This window comes from Erpetoichthys calabaricus, chromosome 17 (assembly GCF_900747795.2).
Source record: "Erpetoichthys calabaricus chromosome 17, fErpCal1.3, whole genome shotgun sequence".
Classification (NCBI taxonomy): domain Eukaryota; kingdom Metazoa; phylum Chordata; class Cladistia; order Polypteriformes; family Polypteridae; genus Erpetoichthys; species Erpetoichthys calabaricus.
This window is the reverse complement of record NC_041410.2, coordinates 61,033,172-61,049,370: the sequence shown is the minus strand read 5'-3', so window position 1 is coordinate 61,049,370 and position 16,199 is coordinate 61,033,172. Positions and strand designations below refer to the sequence as shown.

General features: G+C 39.3%; 1 protein-coding gene across 3 annotated transcripts in view; it reads right to left on the bottom strand.

The window, feature by feature from the left end:
* The window catches only part of mtfmt (mitochondrial methionyl-tRNA formyltransferase), a 157,734-nt gene that overhangs the window by 22,649 nt on the left and 118,886 nt on the right, over positions 1–16,199 (bottom strand). For all 3 annotated transcript variants that reach the window (XM_028823099.2, XM_028823100.2, XM_051920233.1), the window contains one exon: positions 13,541–13,622. In XM_028823099.2, the coding sequence (XP_028678932.1) occupies positions 13,541–13,622 (82 nt within the window). The remainder of the gene's footprint in view (positions 1–13,540; positions 13,623–16,199) is intronic.

The window sequence follows — 16,199 nt, the reverse complement described above, 5'->3', positions numbered from 1 at the left end:
CGTTTCATCTTACGTTGTCGAAACGGGTTCTTTGTCTAGTATATATATATATATATATATATATATATATATATATACACACACACACACACACACACACACACAGTGGTCTCCATAGTGTTTGGGACAAAGACACATTTTCCCTTGATTTACCCCTCTTCTCCACAGTTTAAAATTTCAAATCAAACAATTCAGACGTGATTAGAGTGCACACTGCAGACTTTAATTTAAGGAGATTTTGTATACATTTTGGTCACAAAATGTAGAAATTATACTTTTTATACATTTTCCCATCATTTCTGGGCACCCTGATGTTTGGGATAATTGGCGTCACAAACATACTCAGGTATGTTTCACTGCTTCATTACTGCAGCTATTAGATACCTAGGCTTTCTTCTCCTTGGAGTGTGCAGTTGCCAACATGAGGACAACAGCTGTACCAATGACAGTCAAAATAACCATTATGAGGCTGAAAAACAAGAATAAAACCATTTGGGACATCAGTAAAACCTTAGGATTACCTAAATCAACTGTATGGAATATCATTAAGAAGAAATCACACATTGGTGAACTTGGTAATCGCAAAGGAACTAGTAGGCCAAGGAAGGCATACACTGCTGATGACACTATGGTAAACAAAAAGTAACGCCTATCCGACAAACCAGAAACAGTCTTCAGGTGGCAGATGTTTATGTGTCAGAGACTACTATTCATAGAAGACTTCATTTACCAAAAAAGAGTCCACACTGCAAGATGCAAACCACTATTTAGAAACAAAAACGGGGTGGCCACATTAGAGTTTGCAAAAATGAACATAAAGTACTTAAAAGGGCATGCAGAAACATGAGAAAAGGTCTTGTGGACAGACAAAACAAAGATTAACCTATATCAGAATGATGGCAACAGCAAAGTGTACAGACAAAAAGGTACTGTCCAATACCTAAAGCACAACACATCATCTGTTAAACACAGTGTTGGGGTTGTTATAGTTTGGGCATTTATGGCTGCCACAGTGTACTGGCACACTTATCTTCATTGATGATGCAACTGCTAACGGCAGTTGCACCATGAATACTAAGGTGTACAGAAACACCTTATCTGCTCAAGTTTCAGTAAATGCCTCCAAACTCATTGGACGGCACTTACTCCTATTAAAAGATAATGGTCCCAAACATACTGCTAAGGCAACACAGGAGTTATTCAAAGTTAAAAATGGAAAATTGTTGAAAGGCCAGGTCAGTCAGCCAATTTAAATCTAATTTAGCATACCTTAAATATGCTGAAGAAACAACTTAACACTAGAATTACCAGAGTCTACGAAAAAACTCGTAGATCCGGCCCACCTTAAAACCGTTCTCACCTCTCTTTTGTCTTCTAAATGTGCCGATTAAGAGGAGCAGCGAGCAGCCGGCTATTCCATCCCCCACCATCGCAGAACGTTCACTAAGTTTTCCCAGCTCATGCCTTGTTTGATTACCTGGGAGTGACTGAACTGCTGGAGTTTTAGAATAGAAATAATAGATCGCTATTTGGAATACATGCATTTCATGCGTGTTCCATTTCTACAGTAATCTGTGTAAACACATTGCTAAAACAGAAACTTTTTCATATTTTAGTAATAAATGTTACAAAATGTAGGCATAAACTATAGAATGTGTAAAGCCCGAGTTCCTAAGATCAAATAAACACTTCCACAAAAGCTTCACACACCATATAACAGCTTCCGTGGCGTAGCGCGCTAAGATTTGCCTCTCAGACTGAGTAGCTTTTCTCTGCCTCACAAACATGAGTTCAATTCCCCGCTGGGGGAAGTGTTACTTCTTTTTTTTTCTTTTTAACCTCAAACGGACATAAAAGTTTGTAAATTGGTATGCACTGTCAGTTAATGAGATTGTTATATTTTCATGTGGGATGCTCCTTTTAAAATATTTTTTTAACAATTGAGACTGCAATTAACATGAACAACTGTCCTTATAACTTATTTTTTTCAAGATCCATAACACACAGACAGACAGAGCACTGCGTAATACAGAGACAGACAGGCAGAGATATACAAACAAACAGGGAAGGCACATGTACTGAAAGAAAAAAAAATCAACATGCGCGTTGTTTCTGCAGCACTGTTACTTAGAGAGTCAGATCGGGGGAGGGGTGATGTTAGAGCGGGTGAGCTTATTCAGTGCTGCAGAAACAACGCACATGTTGATTTTTTTTTTTCTTTCAGTACATGTGCCTTCCCTGTTTATTTGTATATCTCTGCCTGTCTGTCTCTGTATTACGCAGTGCTCTGTCTGTCTGTGTGTTATGGATCTTGAAAAAATAAGTTATAAGGACGGTTTGCTGACTTGGAGCACCACTGCCTTTGCCACAGAGACGCGAGTTCGATTCCCAGCTTTGAAGAAAGTGTTTTTTTTTCCTCAAACGGACATTGAATTTATAAATTGGTATGCACTGTAAATCGTTAACTTTAAAATGTCAATCGCAGTTATTTCTGTTGATTAATTCATGCTTTTTTACTTAGAGTCAGAACAGGAGCTTTTTCAGCTTATTCAGCTTCTGATCTGACTCAAACAGCGCCAGTATAACTTCACACCCAACCTGACGCTGTTCGTTTTCAAATAATATTGCATTACTTCGACGATGTTTTCTGATTGGTACTATTCGCGTCATAAAATGATTTCTTCAAAACGTCACATATATTTGTCTCTTTCTTTTTTTTAAATGTGCATTGTAGCACTCAGCAACTGGCCACCTGCATGTTCTTGCACACACTAAATCAGACAGCGCTATATGCAATCATCAGATTCAAATGTTAACAGTTATATAGCACAGAATGGAAATCAGCAGTTCTTAGCATTCCACCTACTGTAACTTGCTTTCTGTTTTCTTCGGTTATAGTCTTGAATAAAAGTGCACTTGTTTTGTTATACTTTTACATCAACATATGTTCCTGTGTTTCAGCTACATGGGCATGCTCAAAAAATACACGTATAATGCCACGAAAAGTGCATGCAGACACTTCAGTTCGCAAGCATTGGTACGACAATGCAGTCACAAGTACACTGCAGAGCTTTAGCGCGTCTTTATGTGAAAACAGCATCAGATGGGGAGTGTCTGATGATTGCATATAGCGCTGAAGTGACTGCTCTTTACTATGCTTTCCTCTGCATGTCCTGGAGTACAAAAGAAACAGCATACAGCAACACGTGGGGACTGGCATTACTGGGGGGAAAAAAACACGCGGTCGTATGTATCGTGATACACTGCAGAACTATAGTGCGTCTTTATGTAAAAACAGCAGTGTCAGGTGGGGGGCGGTAGGGATGGATCCTGAACGCGACTGAGACAATGAAAAGTGAATTAAAAAAAAATAAAGCTAACCTTTACAAATATCATAAATTACACTGGCTGTTACAGACTGAAATCAAATGTATCATTTTATTCTAAAATAGTGAAAATAAGAAAACTTCTCAAATGGGAGTTGTGCAGGATCGAACTCATGATCTTCTGATTCCCAGTCAGCGACTGATACTGTTACGCCACGGAAGCAGCGATAGTTAAGTCATGTCAATGTCTCACACTAAGACGGGTTTTTTTGGCGGTGGCTTTTTTTTGTACCTTTTGTGAAAGTGTTTCTTTGATATTTGGACTTCAGGCTTCATACATTATATAGTTTATGCCTACATTTTGTCATTTGCTACTAGAATATTGTAAACCATTTCTGTTTTAACAATGTGTTTACACAGATTACTGTAGAAATGCTACACATATGAAATGCGTGTGTTCCAAATAACAATCTTATTATTTCTACTCTAAAACTCCACTTCACTCCCAGATAATCAATCAAGGCATTAGCTGGGAAAAGCTTGTTTACGTTCTAAGTCGTTGGGGGAGATGGAATAGCCGGCTGCTGGCAGCTTGTCTTTATCAGTACATTTAGATGACAAAAGACGCTGGGGGAGAGGTGAGAAAGGTTTTAAGAAGCAATTTAAGGAGGGCCGGATCTACGAGTTTTTTCGTAGGCTCTGGTAATTCTAGTGTTAAAGAGGACAAGCCCTCAAAAAAAGTGGGACCTGAAGATGGCTGCATTAGAGGCTTGGCAGAGCATCACCAGACAAAATACTCAGCACCTGGTGATGTCTATGAATCACGGACATTAAGCAGTCATTGCATGCAAAAAAGTACTAAATATGACTGCTTTAATATAACTGCATTTGCTATGTCCCAAACATTATGGTTCTGTTTTATCGTGTGAAGTCCTATGTTGACTCTATTTTCCCCTTTTATACTCTTTAATGTGAGGACATTAATAAAATGTGTAAAATCCCATATACTTATTGTTGTGATGTGAAATTCTGCATATTGGTTGATAAATATTTTATATGTCGTTATTTGTAACTTAGACAAAGCAATGTAATATTAGTGTTACATTATAGATAATAACAGCAATTGTTTGATGGTTTAAGAACCCCTTCCCCCCTTTAGGACTGAGTCTCTTTGTAATTTTACGACAGGATTGGGGAAGTGCTTCAAACAAGTTTGGCTAATATTTCTCTGCTGAAGTCTCTCACTCAACCCCCACAGGAAAGCCAGGCTACCTAACTGCCAAGCTTTACCTTAACAAATGGTTTGGAGGGCAGGTGTGAAGGTGTTCTATGGCTGTTTGGAATTGACTTGTATCAAAAGCTTTTAAGTACTATGACGCCCTATTGGCTGAGGGGTTGGACAGAAAACCTATAAATTTGTTTGCTTTACCCAGCTCTCGCTCTCTGTTACCAAACTGATGAAGGACCATCACACATCATGAACTGAAAAGGATAACACTATGAAAAGCATAGCTCGGCAGCCATATTGAGACAGGCATGCGGCCTGTTCTGAAGAAAGCTGACCACAAATGATGCCTTAACTAGAGGCATTTTTAAGTAACTAACAAGTCTGTGTGCCGCCTGAAACTACACATCACCATTTATCAGGTTGTATGGTTGCTTCAAATGTACTTTGCATATTATTATTTATGAATATTATCAATAATACATTGTTTAAATTGTAACATAACTCCTGCTGTCTTTTACTACAGAAGAGAAGGTGAGGAGAAGTTATATGGTATAATACCTTATAAACAGTGGTAAGTCTGAGAGATTTGAGGCATTCTGACAAAATCTACATATTAATAATACAAAATGGGAAAGTAGAGTAAAATATTACTCTACCAAGACAAAACACTTACCACTCTGTGATTTGGTACTTTAGCACCTCCACCCCCAATTCCCTTCTAAATCTGTAATCTCAAGCAATTATACAGAGTAAAGATATAGGCAGGAGTTAAATTACACAAATAATTTATGAATTATTAATAAAATGCCCAAAGTATTAAGGAAGCACATTACAAAGTGAAAATTGGCAAAACATATCCTTACAGCCTAAATAGCAGTACATCTTGCGTCCATAGGTGGCGCTCAACTTATCTTCAGTCTGGCTTGCTTTGCTACCAAATAGCCATTGAATGGAGTATTGAAACAAGCCACATGCCTGTCTCAATATGTCTGTCTAGATTGAGTGGCCAGATGGTGAGAGAGAAGAGTAAAGCTAAGTTGACCAACTTTATACCATTCTTACCACAAAACACAAAGTAATGGGGGTGTCGAAGTAACGAATGGTCCCAGATTCTTAACCAATCATAAACTGCCATACGTTAGACCAATAGAATTAGTTTATCTGTTCCTTCCTGGGCAATTTACCAGTGAAAGTGCTCAGGTGCATTTCATCCCCCAGTTGCTTTATTTAGTCAGTTTATGGCCTTCCTAAAGGTGATTGCCTATAGGCTCACAGTCTGCCAAACTGGGTTGATACATGCTTCATCCCCCTCACCATATATATCTCATCCTGAGTGACTCCGAAAGACTGGGGTTGGTTAGGTAAACATCAGAGCACTGCCATTCTCATCAATGAAGTAAAACATGCTGCCTGAAACAATAATATTACATTTGCTTTGTCTAGCTTACAAATAAATAGATACAAAATATTTATCAAATTATCTGCAACATATCACACCACCACAGGTGCCCTGAAATGGGAGGACCATGTAGAAAAAGTATTATAATTTCTAGATGGTGTGACTGAAATGTATTGAAATACCCCTAAATTAAAGTCTGCAATGTGCACACAAATTACACCTGAACTGTTTGATTTATAACTTTAAATTGTGGAGGATGGGGAGAAAGTAAAGGAAAAATATGTGTTTGTCCCAAACATTATGGAGGGCACTGTATATATGTATGTAAATACATGGTGATGTGAAAAGGTAAGTACACCCCATGTTAGTTGTTGACTTTTATATCATATTTAAATAGGTACAGATTAAAACATTAGATCTTCATACTAACAGTGCCTACAGGTCAAGGTGATATACTTTAACAAGTAACACATAAAATTGACATGGTGTATTCATTGTAATAATCTATATTAACAAAAATGCAAATTTCTCATGCGGAAAAGGTATGTACACCCATACATTTATTACAACATCAAATCTATAAAATTAGAATCATGTGTTCCAAATTAGGACCCATGTCTGATAATACACCTCATCACCTCATTAGAGAATATGCTGGAGGATCTGGTCTTATTTAAACTGCAGATATCTTGAGTATTTGGTTCTTTTTGCTATTGAAATGTGTAGTGTCATCATTGCAAGATCAAAAGAGCTCTCTAAAACAATGTTCCCTCTCATTTTTCTTACAGCTAAGCAGATGTGAATAACATACAGTATGTGTTGGTACTTACCACTTAAGACCACCAGCCAGGGGCATTGGCCATACGTCCCCATGGAGCTTCAAGCACTGACAGTAACTTACCATTAACTGATGAGCAGGGGAGGTGGAGGTTAGCAGCATGATAACAGCTAAGCATAAGTTAAAAAAAATGCTGCATGGCACCCTGAAAAGAGGTGCATGGCAGCAGCTTAGAAGGAAGATAACTCTAAGACTCTAAGAAAGAAGTTTGTGGATGCCTAGGAGTCAGCCAGGGATTTAAAAAGATCACCAAATTATTGGAAATCAGTAAGACAAAAATTTCAAATGCTAATTTAGTCAAAACTGGCTGGCCCAGCAAGTTCAACCCAAGGGCTGACCATTTGATACTAAAACAAGTCTTCATTAATTTTAAAATTTAATTGTAGGATGTTTAGGTAACTTGCAAAAGTTAATGTCAAAGCACATGCATCTACAATTAGAAGGAGACTGCATACATTTGACCTGCATGTAGGAAAACATATTTTCTGTCTATAATAAACTTTAGTACAAGACTACAGCTTGCCATTGAACATACAGGTAAAGACCAGAGACTTTATGTATAAATGGTGTGTACCGTGATGTATAAAAACTAAACTTGGCATAAAGCCACGCACATTTTCATGCCAGATCAACCCCTGGCATACACAAGTTCTCCGCTTGGTTTTGCAAACTGGCAGCACCCAGCATCAAAGCAATGCTACTGTTCCTGTGTGGCTTCCCTTTATTTTTTAGACTCTCATCCCTGACGCGGCTTTATCAAATACACTGAAATTAACAGTACAGTGGAACCTCGGTTCACGAACGTCTCGGAACACGTACAAATCGGTTTACGACCAAAAAGTTTGCCAAACTTTTGCATCTGTTCACGACCACACACTCGGTATACAAACAAGCCAGTTTCCCTTTCGGTTTGTACGTGTACAGTCTCTCCCTGTGCAGCGAGCGAGACAGCGAGCGCGACACACACACGAGAAAGAGAGAGAGAGACACACACACACAGGCGCACGCGAGAGAGACACACACACACATAGGCGTGCGAGAGAGACAGAGACACACACACAGGCGTGCAAGAGAGAGACACACACACACACATAGGCGCGCAAGAGAGAGGGCTGGACGCATAAGGTAGGAAGGCAGTTAAAGAATACACTGGGCTTGTTTTTGTTTTCACTTCTGTTTACAGTGATCGGCTCGTAGCGTGCATTGTTGCAATGTTACTTTTCTTGGTGGTTTATTAAATTACGGATTTTTTCAAATGTTCATTTTTTTTCCCCTGTGCTTAAAACTCATTAAAAAAAAGTGTTTTTAGCCAGTGGTTGGTAGTGCTATAGCGCGAACTATTGCAGTGTTAGTTTTCTCTGATGTTCAAGGTTTTCTCAGTGTTATTCAATGCTTTTACATTTAGTTTACTATTACACTGTGCATTCTATGCTTTAATTAACTATATTTTTGCTTAAAAACTTAAAAAAAAATATTTACATACAGTTCGTATGGTCTAGAACGGATTAATTGTATTTACATACAATCCTATGGGGGAAATTACTTCGGTTCACGACCAAATCTGGTTACGACCAGAGTTTTGGAACGAATTATGGTCGTGAACCGAGGTTCCACTGTATATAGTTTATGGCATCTTATTGTAATCAACCCGCAACGATATAATGGTGCACAGAATGGCCAAACTATTCCAAATACTATAGCTGCTTTAGTATCGTCACTGTCAGTGCACCACTCAGTGTATTTAATCCACTGTGTCTGAGTGTGGAATCACAGCTGTACAGCAGCTGATCGGATTATCGGGATACAGCATCTAGCACACGCTGTCTCAGCCATGCGCACAGTCTATTTGAAATTTTCTCATACAGTACCTGTAGGGACCTCACGCTTCAGAAACAGTTTCATCCGAAGAGCTCTAAACATACTGAAACAGTCCATCAAGTGTTCCTGGAAAAACTGCTTGTACTTATAAGTACAATCGCCTCACTGTAAATTTTCACTACAGTTATAATATTGCACAACCTGAGCCAATTTATAAAGTGCATATTTACATATGATGACGACTGGCTCGATGTAGATTTCCAAGCACTATCTTCTTGGAGCTCTTGATATTTTTAAGATGAAATCCAGTAAAGCATGTTTATTACATTATACAGGTAAGTTTTAAACTTCATTAAAATATATTGTTAATAGTTAAACACGTGAGGACACTGTGGACAGCGGTAGTGATGAGCTGGCGCCCCGTTCAGGGACTGCTCCTGTCTCACGCTGTGTGCTTGTTGGGATTGGGGCTACCCTGGATGGATAGATGGATGGAATAATTAAAGATGTACTATGAAGATATTTCAATGTGCCATAAAAGTTTTGAAGAATCGTCATTCTGAGCTTACAGATGGCTTGGCATCTATTACAGAGCTGATCGTGTGGCAATTGGTTACTTGGGAGAAAGAAAAGGAAGGACAGGAACTGGGGGTTAGAATGTTTGAGAGACTGCTGCAATAAATTATTACATCGAAGGTCGCACACGGCGCAGTAAGCATCTTGCGGGAGGCAGGAACAATTTCTGGACAGGGTGCCAGCTCATAATAATACTGCGCCACCGTGTCCCCATGTTTAATACATGCTTTAATTCCTATCATTATGAAAATATCAAGTATACATCTTAATATTTAAATTGTTCAGAGAGCAGTAACATCATGAATGTAATATATTCTGTGTCCTGTCGGAGGAAGAGAAAACCCGTTTCATAAGCACGCAGTGATTCACACACATAGACTACAAAAGAAACAAAAGAAGAACATATACAATATGAAGCATTTAACACGCTACTTTAGTTACGGTGGGATTTGAGAATCTAGTAAATTAAACGATTTTAAGATGAAGTTTATGACGTTCTACAAAATAAACTATGTGATTAAAGTGGATATTTCGAGATTAAAGTTGACATTCGGACATTGTTTTTCAACTGTGTCCCTATTTTGTTTTTCTTTTCTCTGTACCCTAATAAGCTTCCATATGACACCCAGAAGGTGGGCTACGACTCGACTGTTCACGACAACTTTGATATCTGACCACTTCTTATTTATTTCAGCACTTTCAGACTTTCTTAACTTGAACTCTGTTACTCGATCAACTTCCTTTTGTTGTTTATATCACTGCTTAAACCAACAAATACTATGTTTTATCTTGCCTCTACTTGGTATTCGCTGAAATTCTTCTTTTTCCCCAGTGATTTTGCCATTGTCTTTTCACAGAACGCAAAACATAAGGGGCTATTTATATTGATTTGCATATTCAAAGAAGTGTAATTCTGGGAGGAGTCTGGGAGGGGCGGCAGGCGCGTGCACGAGAGTTACATTTCACACAGACGGAATTTATGTAGTTGAAGAACCTGGAAGTTGGCGTACACACAGATTTATGCATCTGGATTTTTTTGTGCGTACGCACATTTCCGTTTTAGTGTGAATTCTACGCACGGCATTATGCATGAGGCCCCAGACCTCCTGGAACAGTGTGCGCTGGACAGATGAAACGAAGAGTTGTTTGGCCAAAGTAACAGCAGACATGTTTGGCACAAATCGAAGACAGCATTTCAGGAGAGGAACCTCATAATAACTATGAAGCATGGTGGTATAAATGTTATGGTTTGGGATTGCTTTGCTCTGTCAAGGCCTGACCAGCTTGCAGCCATTGAGTCAACTATAAATTCTCCTTCATATCAAAGTGTGCTTGAGAAGAATCTGAAGCTGTCTGAAGTTGAAGCTGAACCAGAAATGGACCTTTCAACACGATAATAATCAGAAGTGACTGAATCAGCCCACAATCTAGTTGTTATCTTTGAATCTAGCATGTTATTTAAAGCAAACATTTCAAAATTGTCCAAAATGTGTTTCTTTCATCTTAAAAATGTTGGGAAATGAAGGCGTTTTCTAAATAAGCGGGATACTGAGGAATTAATTCATGCATTTATTTCTAGTAGGATTGACTACTGCAATGCAGTGTTCACTGGATGTTCAAATTGTTCTTTATACAGCTTCCAGTTAATCCAAAATGCTGCTGCAAGAATTATTATAAGAACCACAAAATACAAACACATAACTCCAGTTCTTAAATCCTAAATTTAAAAATCCTACTTTTAACACAAAAACATTAAATGGCCAGGGTCCTGCTTACTTATCTGAACTTATCATTACTTACAAATCAGACCACATAATAAGATCACAAGATGCCGGTCTGCTTATGATTTCAAAGATTAATAAAATAACACTGGGAAGTCGAGCTTTTAGTTACAATGTCCCTAAACTGTGGAATGGTCTGCCTCTTATTACTGTATAAAAGATGCCCCGTCAGTCTTAGCTTTCAGGTCCCGGCTGAAAACTCACTACTTCAGTTTAGCATACCCAGAGTAGAACTAATGATTAACTGTGCATACTGCATCTCTGCGTTAGTCGTTAGCACTAAAACATAAGTAATATGATAGTTATAATTTGTTACTAACCCTCACCTATTCTGTATCTTTTCTCAGTACTCAAATGTGGTACTTGGTGCCATTGCCCTACTTCCAAGTTGTTTGGCTGCATAAGGAAAAGTCATCTATGATGGAGAAGCACTAGAATCGTCGGATAGAAGAGTACTGACAAAGCACTGACATTGAATTGGCCAACTGGGGGAGGCAGCTTAATGGCTGAGGTCTCTAAGGCTCTGAACAAATCTGAATCCTAATATATGATATTATCTACTGCTGAATTTTGTTCTGTACTTGTAATATTACTATTGTACTATTGTATTGCATTGAGGATTACTTGTGTTCTGTTCTGCGTAATGTATTATATTTACCCTCTTTTTTTTTTAATTACCTTTCCCAGGGTTTCTTCCATTTTTTCCCTGAAAGGGTTTTTTTTCTGGGAGTTTTTTTATTGTCTTCTTAGAGAGCCAAGGCTGTGGGAATGTCAAAAGACAGAGGCTGTTAAAGCCCACTGCGGCATTCCTTGTGTGATTTTGGGCTATACATAAATAAATAGTATTGTATATTGTAATGTAGAAGTACACTAGCAAATCCTCTAAGAATAGCTCAAACATAAAAAATGATGAGTTATGGACTGGCTTGGTCAAATCCAACTTGAATCCCATTGAAATGCTATTGGGGAGGATTTAAAACAGGCAGTACAGTGGAATCTCGGTTCACGAACGTCTCGGTACACGTACAACTTGGTTTACGACCAAAAAGTTTGCCAAACTTTTACCTCGGTTCACGACCACACACTCGGTATACGAACAAGCCAGGTTCCCTTTCGGTTTGTACATGTTCAGTCTCTCCCTGTGCATTTCCTGTGCAGCGAGCAAGAGAGAGCGACACACACACACACACAAAGGCAGCGCGAGAGACAGAGGCACACACACAGGCAGCGCGAGACAGAGAGAGCCGCGCACACACACAGGAGCACATGCGAGAGAGGTGCGCACATACACAGGAGCGCGCTAGAGAGACACACACACAGGCGCTCCAGGCTCGCAAAAGAGAGATGCACACACACACACAGGGAGAGAGAGGCGCGCACACACACAGGAGCGCGCTAGAGAGACACACACACAGGTGCTCCAGGCTCGCAAAAGAGAGACGCACGCACGCACACACACACAGGCGCGGGAGAGAGGCGCACACACACAGAGGAGCCCGCTAGAGAGACACACACACAGGCGCTCCAGGCTTGCAAAAGAGAGACGCACGCACGCACACACAGGCGCGGGAGAGAGAGGCGCACACACACACAGGCGCTCCAGGTTCGCAAAACAGAGGCGCACGCACACACACACAGGCACGAGAGAGAGAGTGAGCAAGGGACACATAAGGTAGAGAAGGCTTGTTTTTGTTTTCAGTTCTATTTATAGTGATCGGTTCATAGCCTGCATTGTTGCAATGTTACTTTTCTTGGTGGTTTATTAAATTACGGATTTTTCAAATGTTCATTTTTTCCCCTGTGCTTAAAACTCATTAAAAAAAGTGTTTTTAGCGAGTGGTTCCTAGCACTATAGCGCAAACTATTGCAGTGTTAGTTTTCTCTGTTGTTCAAGGTTTTCTCAGTGTTACTCAATGTTTTGACATTAACTTTACCATTACGCTGTGAATTCTATGGTTTAATTAACTATATTTGTGCTTAAAAACTAAAAAATATATATATTTACATACAGTTCGTATGGTCTGGAATGGATTAATTGTATTTGCATACAATCCTTTGGGAGAAATTGCTTTGGTTCACGACCAACTCGGTTTACGGCCAGAGTTTTGGAGCGAATTATGGTTGTGAACCGAGGTTCCACTGTATATGCAAGAAAACCCACAAATCTCTTGCAACTAAATGAAATTTGCATGAAGAAATGGCCAAAATGTTCACCAAGTCAATGTCTGAGACTGGTGGGTAGTTAGTTATGCAAAATGCCTACAAGAAGTCATTTCTGCAAAAGGGGACAACATCAGCTTCTAAGACAAAGGGTGTACTTACTTTTTCTACACTAGACCATTACATTTTTGTTAAATGATTAAAAATGCACGATTTTCTTGTGTTTTTATTCAGGTTATGTTACCTTATCTGTTTCATAAAGATCTACTGTTTGATGTTAAAACATGTTGAAAAGGTCAACAATTTTCATGAAGACTGCTTACTTTTTCACATGACTGTATGTGTATGTGTGTGTGTGCTATATAAAATAAAATAATTTGTTTTGGTTTAGGGACTGTAGCTTATTTTTTTTACCTGACAACTTTGGAATGTCTTCTTCTTTTACCAAATCCATAAGCTTGATGACCTCTCCTTGCCACAATGTTCGCAGTAATATCTGTTATAGAAAAAAAAGCCAAATAACAAAACAGAATGAATCAAGTTTATTTTACAGGATGTAAATGACAGCCCCTACAGACTATACAGTGCATCCAGAAAGTATTCACAGCGCATCACTTTTTCCACATTTTGTTATGTTACAGCCTTATTCCAAAATGGATTAAATTCATTTTTTTCCTCAGAATTCTACACACAACACCCCATAATGACAATGAGAAAAAAGTTTACCTGAGACTTTTGCAAATTTATTAAAAATAAAAAAATTGAGAAAGCACATGTACATAAGTATTCACAGCCTTTGCCATGAAGCTCAAAATTGAGCTCAGGTGTATCCTGTTTCCCCTGACCATCCTTGAGATGTTTCTGCAGCTTAATTGGGAGTCCACCTGTGGTAAATTCAGTTGATTGGACATAATTTGGAAAGGCACACACCTGTCTATATAAGGTCCCACAGTTGACAGTTCATGTCAGAGCACAAACCAAGCATGAAGTCAAAGGAATTGTCTGTAGACCTCTGAGACAAGATTGCCTCGAGGCACAAATCTGGGGAAGGTTACAGAAAAATTTCTGCTGCTTTGAAGGTCCCAATGAGCACAGTGACCTCCATCATCCATAAGTGGAAGAAGTTCGAAACCACCTGGACTCTTCCTAGAGCTGGCCGGCCATCTAAACTGAGCGATCGGGGGAGAAGGGCCTTAGTCAGGGAGGTGACCAAGAACCAGATGGTCACTCTGTCAGAGCTCCAGAGGTCCTCTGTGGACAGAGGAGAACCTTCCAGAAGGACAACCATCTCTGCAGCAATCCACCAATCAGGCCTGTATGGTACAGTGGCCAGACGGAAGCCACTCCTTAGTAAAAGGCACATGGCAGCCCGCCTGGAGTTTGCCAAAAGGCACCTGAAGGACTCTCAGACCATGAGAAAGAAAATTCTCTGGTCTGATGAGACAAAGATTGAACTCTTTGGTGTGAATGCCGGGTGTCACGTCCCTACAGTGAAGCATGGTGGTGGCAGCATCATGCTGTGGGGATGTTTTTCAGCGGCAGGGACTGGGAGACTAGTCAGGATAAAGGGAAAGATGACTGCAGCAATGTACAGAGACATCCTGGATGAAAACCTGCTCCAGAGCGCTCTTGACCTCAGACTGGGGCGACGGTTCATCTTTCAGCAGGACAACAACCCTAAGCACACAGCCAAGATATTAAAGGAGTGGCTTCAGGACAACTCTGTGAATGTCCTTGAGTGGCCCAGCCAGAGCCCAGACTTGAATCCGATCGAACATCTCTGGAGAGATCTTAAAATGGCTGTGCACCAACGCTTCCCATCCAACCTGATGGAGCTTGAGAGGTGCTGCAAAAAGGAATGGGCGAAACTGGCCAAGGATAGGTGTGCCAAGCTTGTGGCATCATATTCAAAAAGACTTGAGGCTGTAATTGCTGCCAAAGGTGCATCGACAAAGTATTGAGCAGAGGCTGTGAATACTTATGTACATGTGATTTCTCAGTTTTTTTATTTTTAATAAATTTGCAAAAACCTCAAGTAAACGTTTTTCACGTTGTCATTATGGAGTGTTGTGTGTAGAATTCTGAGGAAAAAAAATGAATTTAATCCATTTTGGAATAAGGCTGTAACATAACAAAATGTGGAAAAAGTGATGCGCTGTGAATACTTTCCGGATGCACTGTACTTATGCATTTAGAAAGTGTGCTGAGCTACATAATAAAAATCATCTAAGTGATGACTATTTGTCTCAAAAGAGTTTATTAATTCCAGTTCTTCTCACCATAGATATAGCCACTATGAAGTCACAAAGGTCAGTTTCATACGTACTTTATTGATATTAAAGTACTTGTTTCATGTGTAAACCTATGCCTTACAAGAAGAGTTCTACTTATGATTAAACACAATTCTAAATACATGTCCACTTCTCAAATAGCACATAAATATACTATGTTCTCCATTCTTACTTCTTGTTCCTCTGGTCCAACTCCCACCAACCCAAGCTTCCTAAGTCAGTGAGCCTTGGCTACAATTATCCTCCCAAACATATGGTTCAAAGAAGTCTCTGGCAGGAGACAATATTAAAACTCTTTCTGGAGTTAAACCTGGCAAAGTTTCAGAATTATTTTCAGGATCAGAAAAGATCTTTGGCTACTGAAAAACAAGACTTCAACAACATCTGGTAAAATCAAGGATGTGCTTCTTTGATTTCCTTCAATCATGGTGAAGTCTCTAATAGATTCTCTCCTTCATCATAGGGCTAGGCGATATGGTCTTAAATTGAGATTGCAATTATTATGCGATAACTCTATACAGTTAGGTCCATAAATATTTGTACAGAGACAACTTTTTTCTAATTTTGGATCTGTACATTGCCACAATGTATTTTAAATGAAACAACTCAGATGCAGTTGAAGTGCAGACTTTCAGCTTTGATTCAGTGGGGTGAACAAAACGATTGCATAAAAATGTGAGGCAACTAAAGCATTTTTTGAACACAATCCCTTCATTTCAGGGGCTCAAAAGTAATTGGACAAATTAAATAACTGGAAATAAAATGTTCATTTCTAATACTTG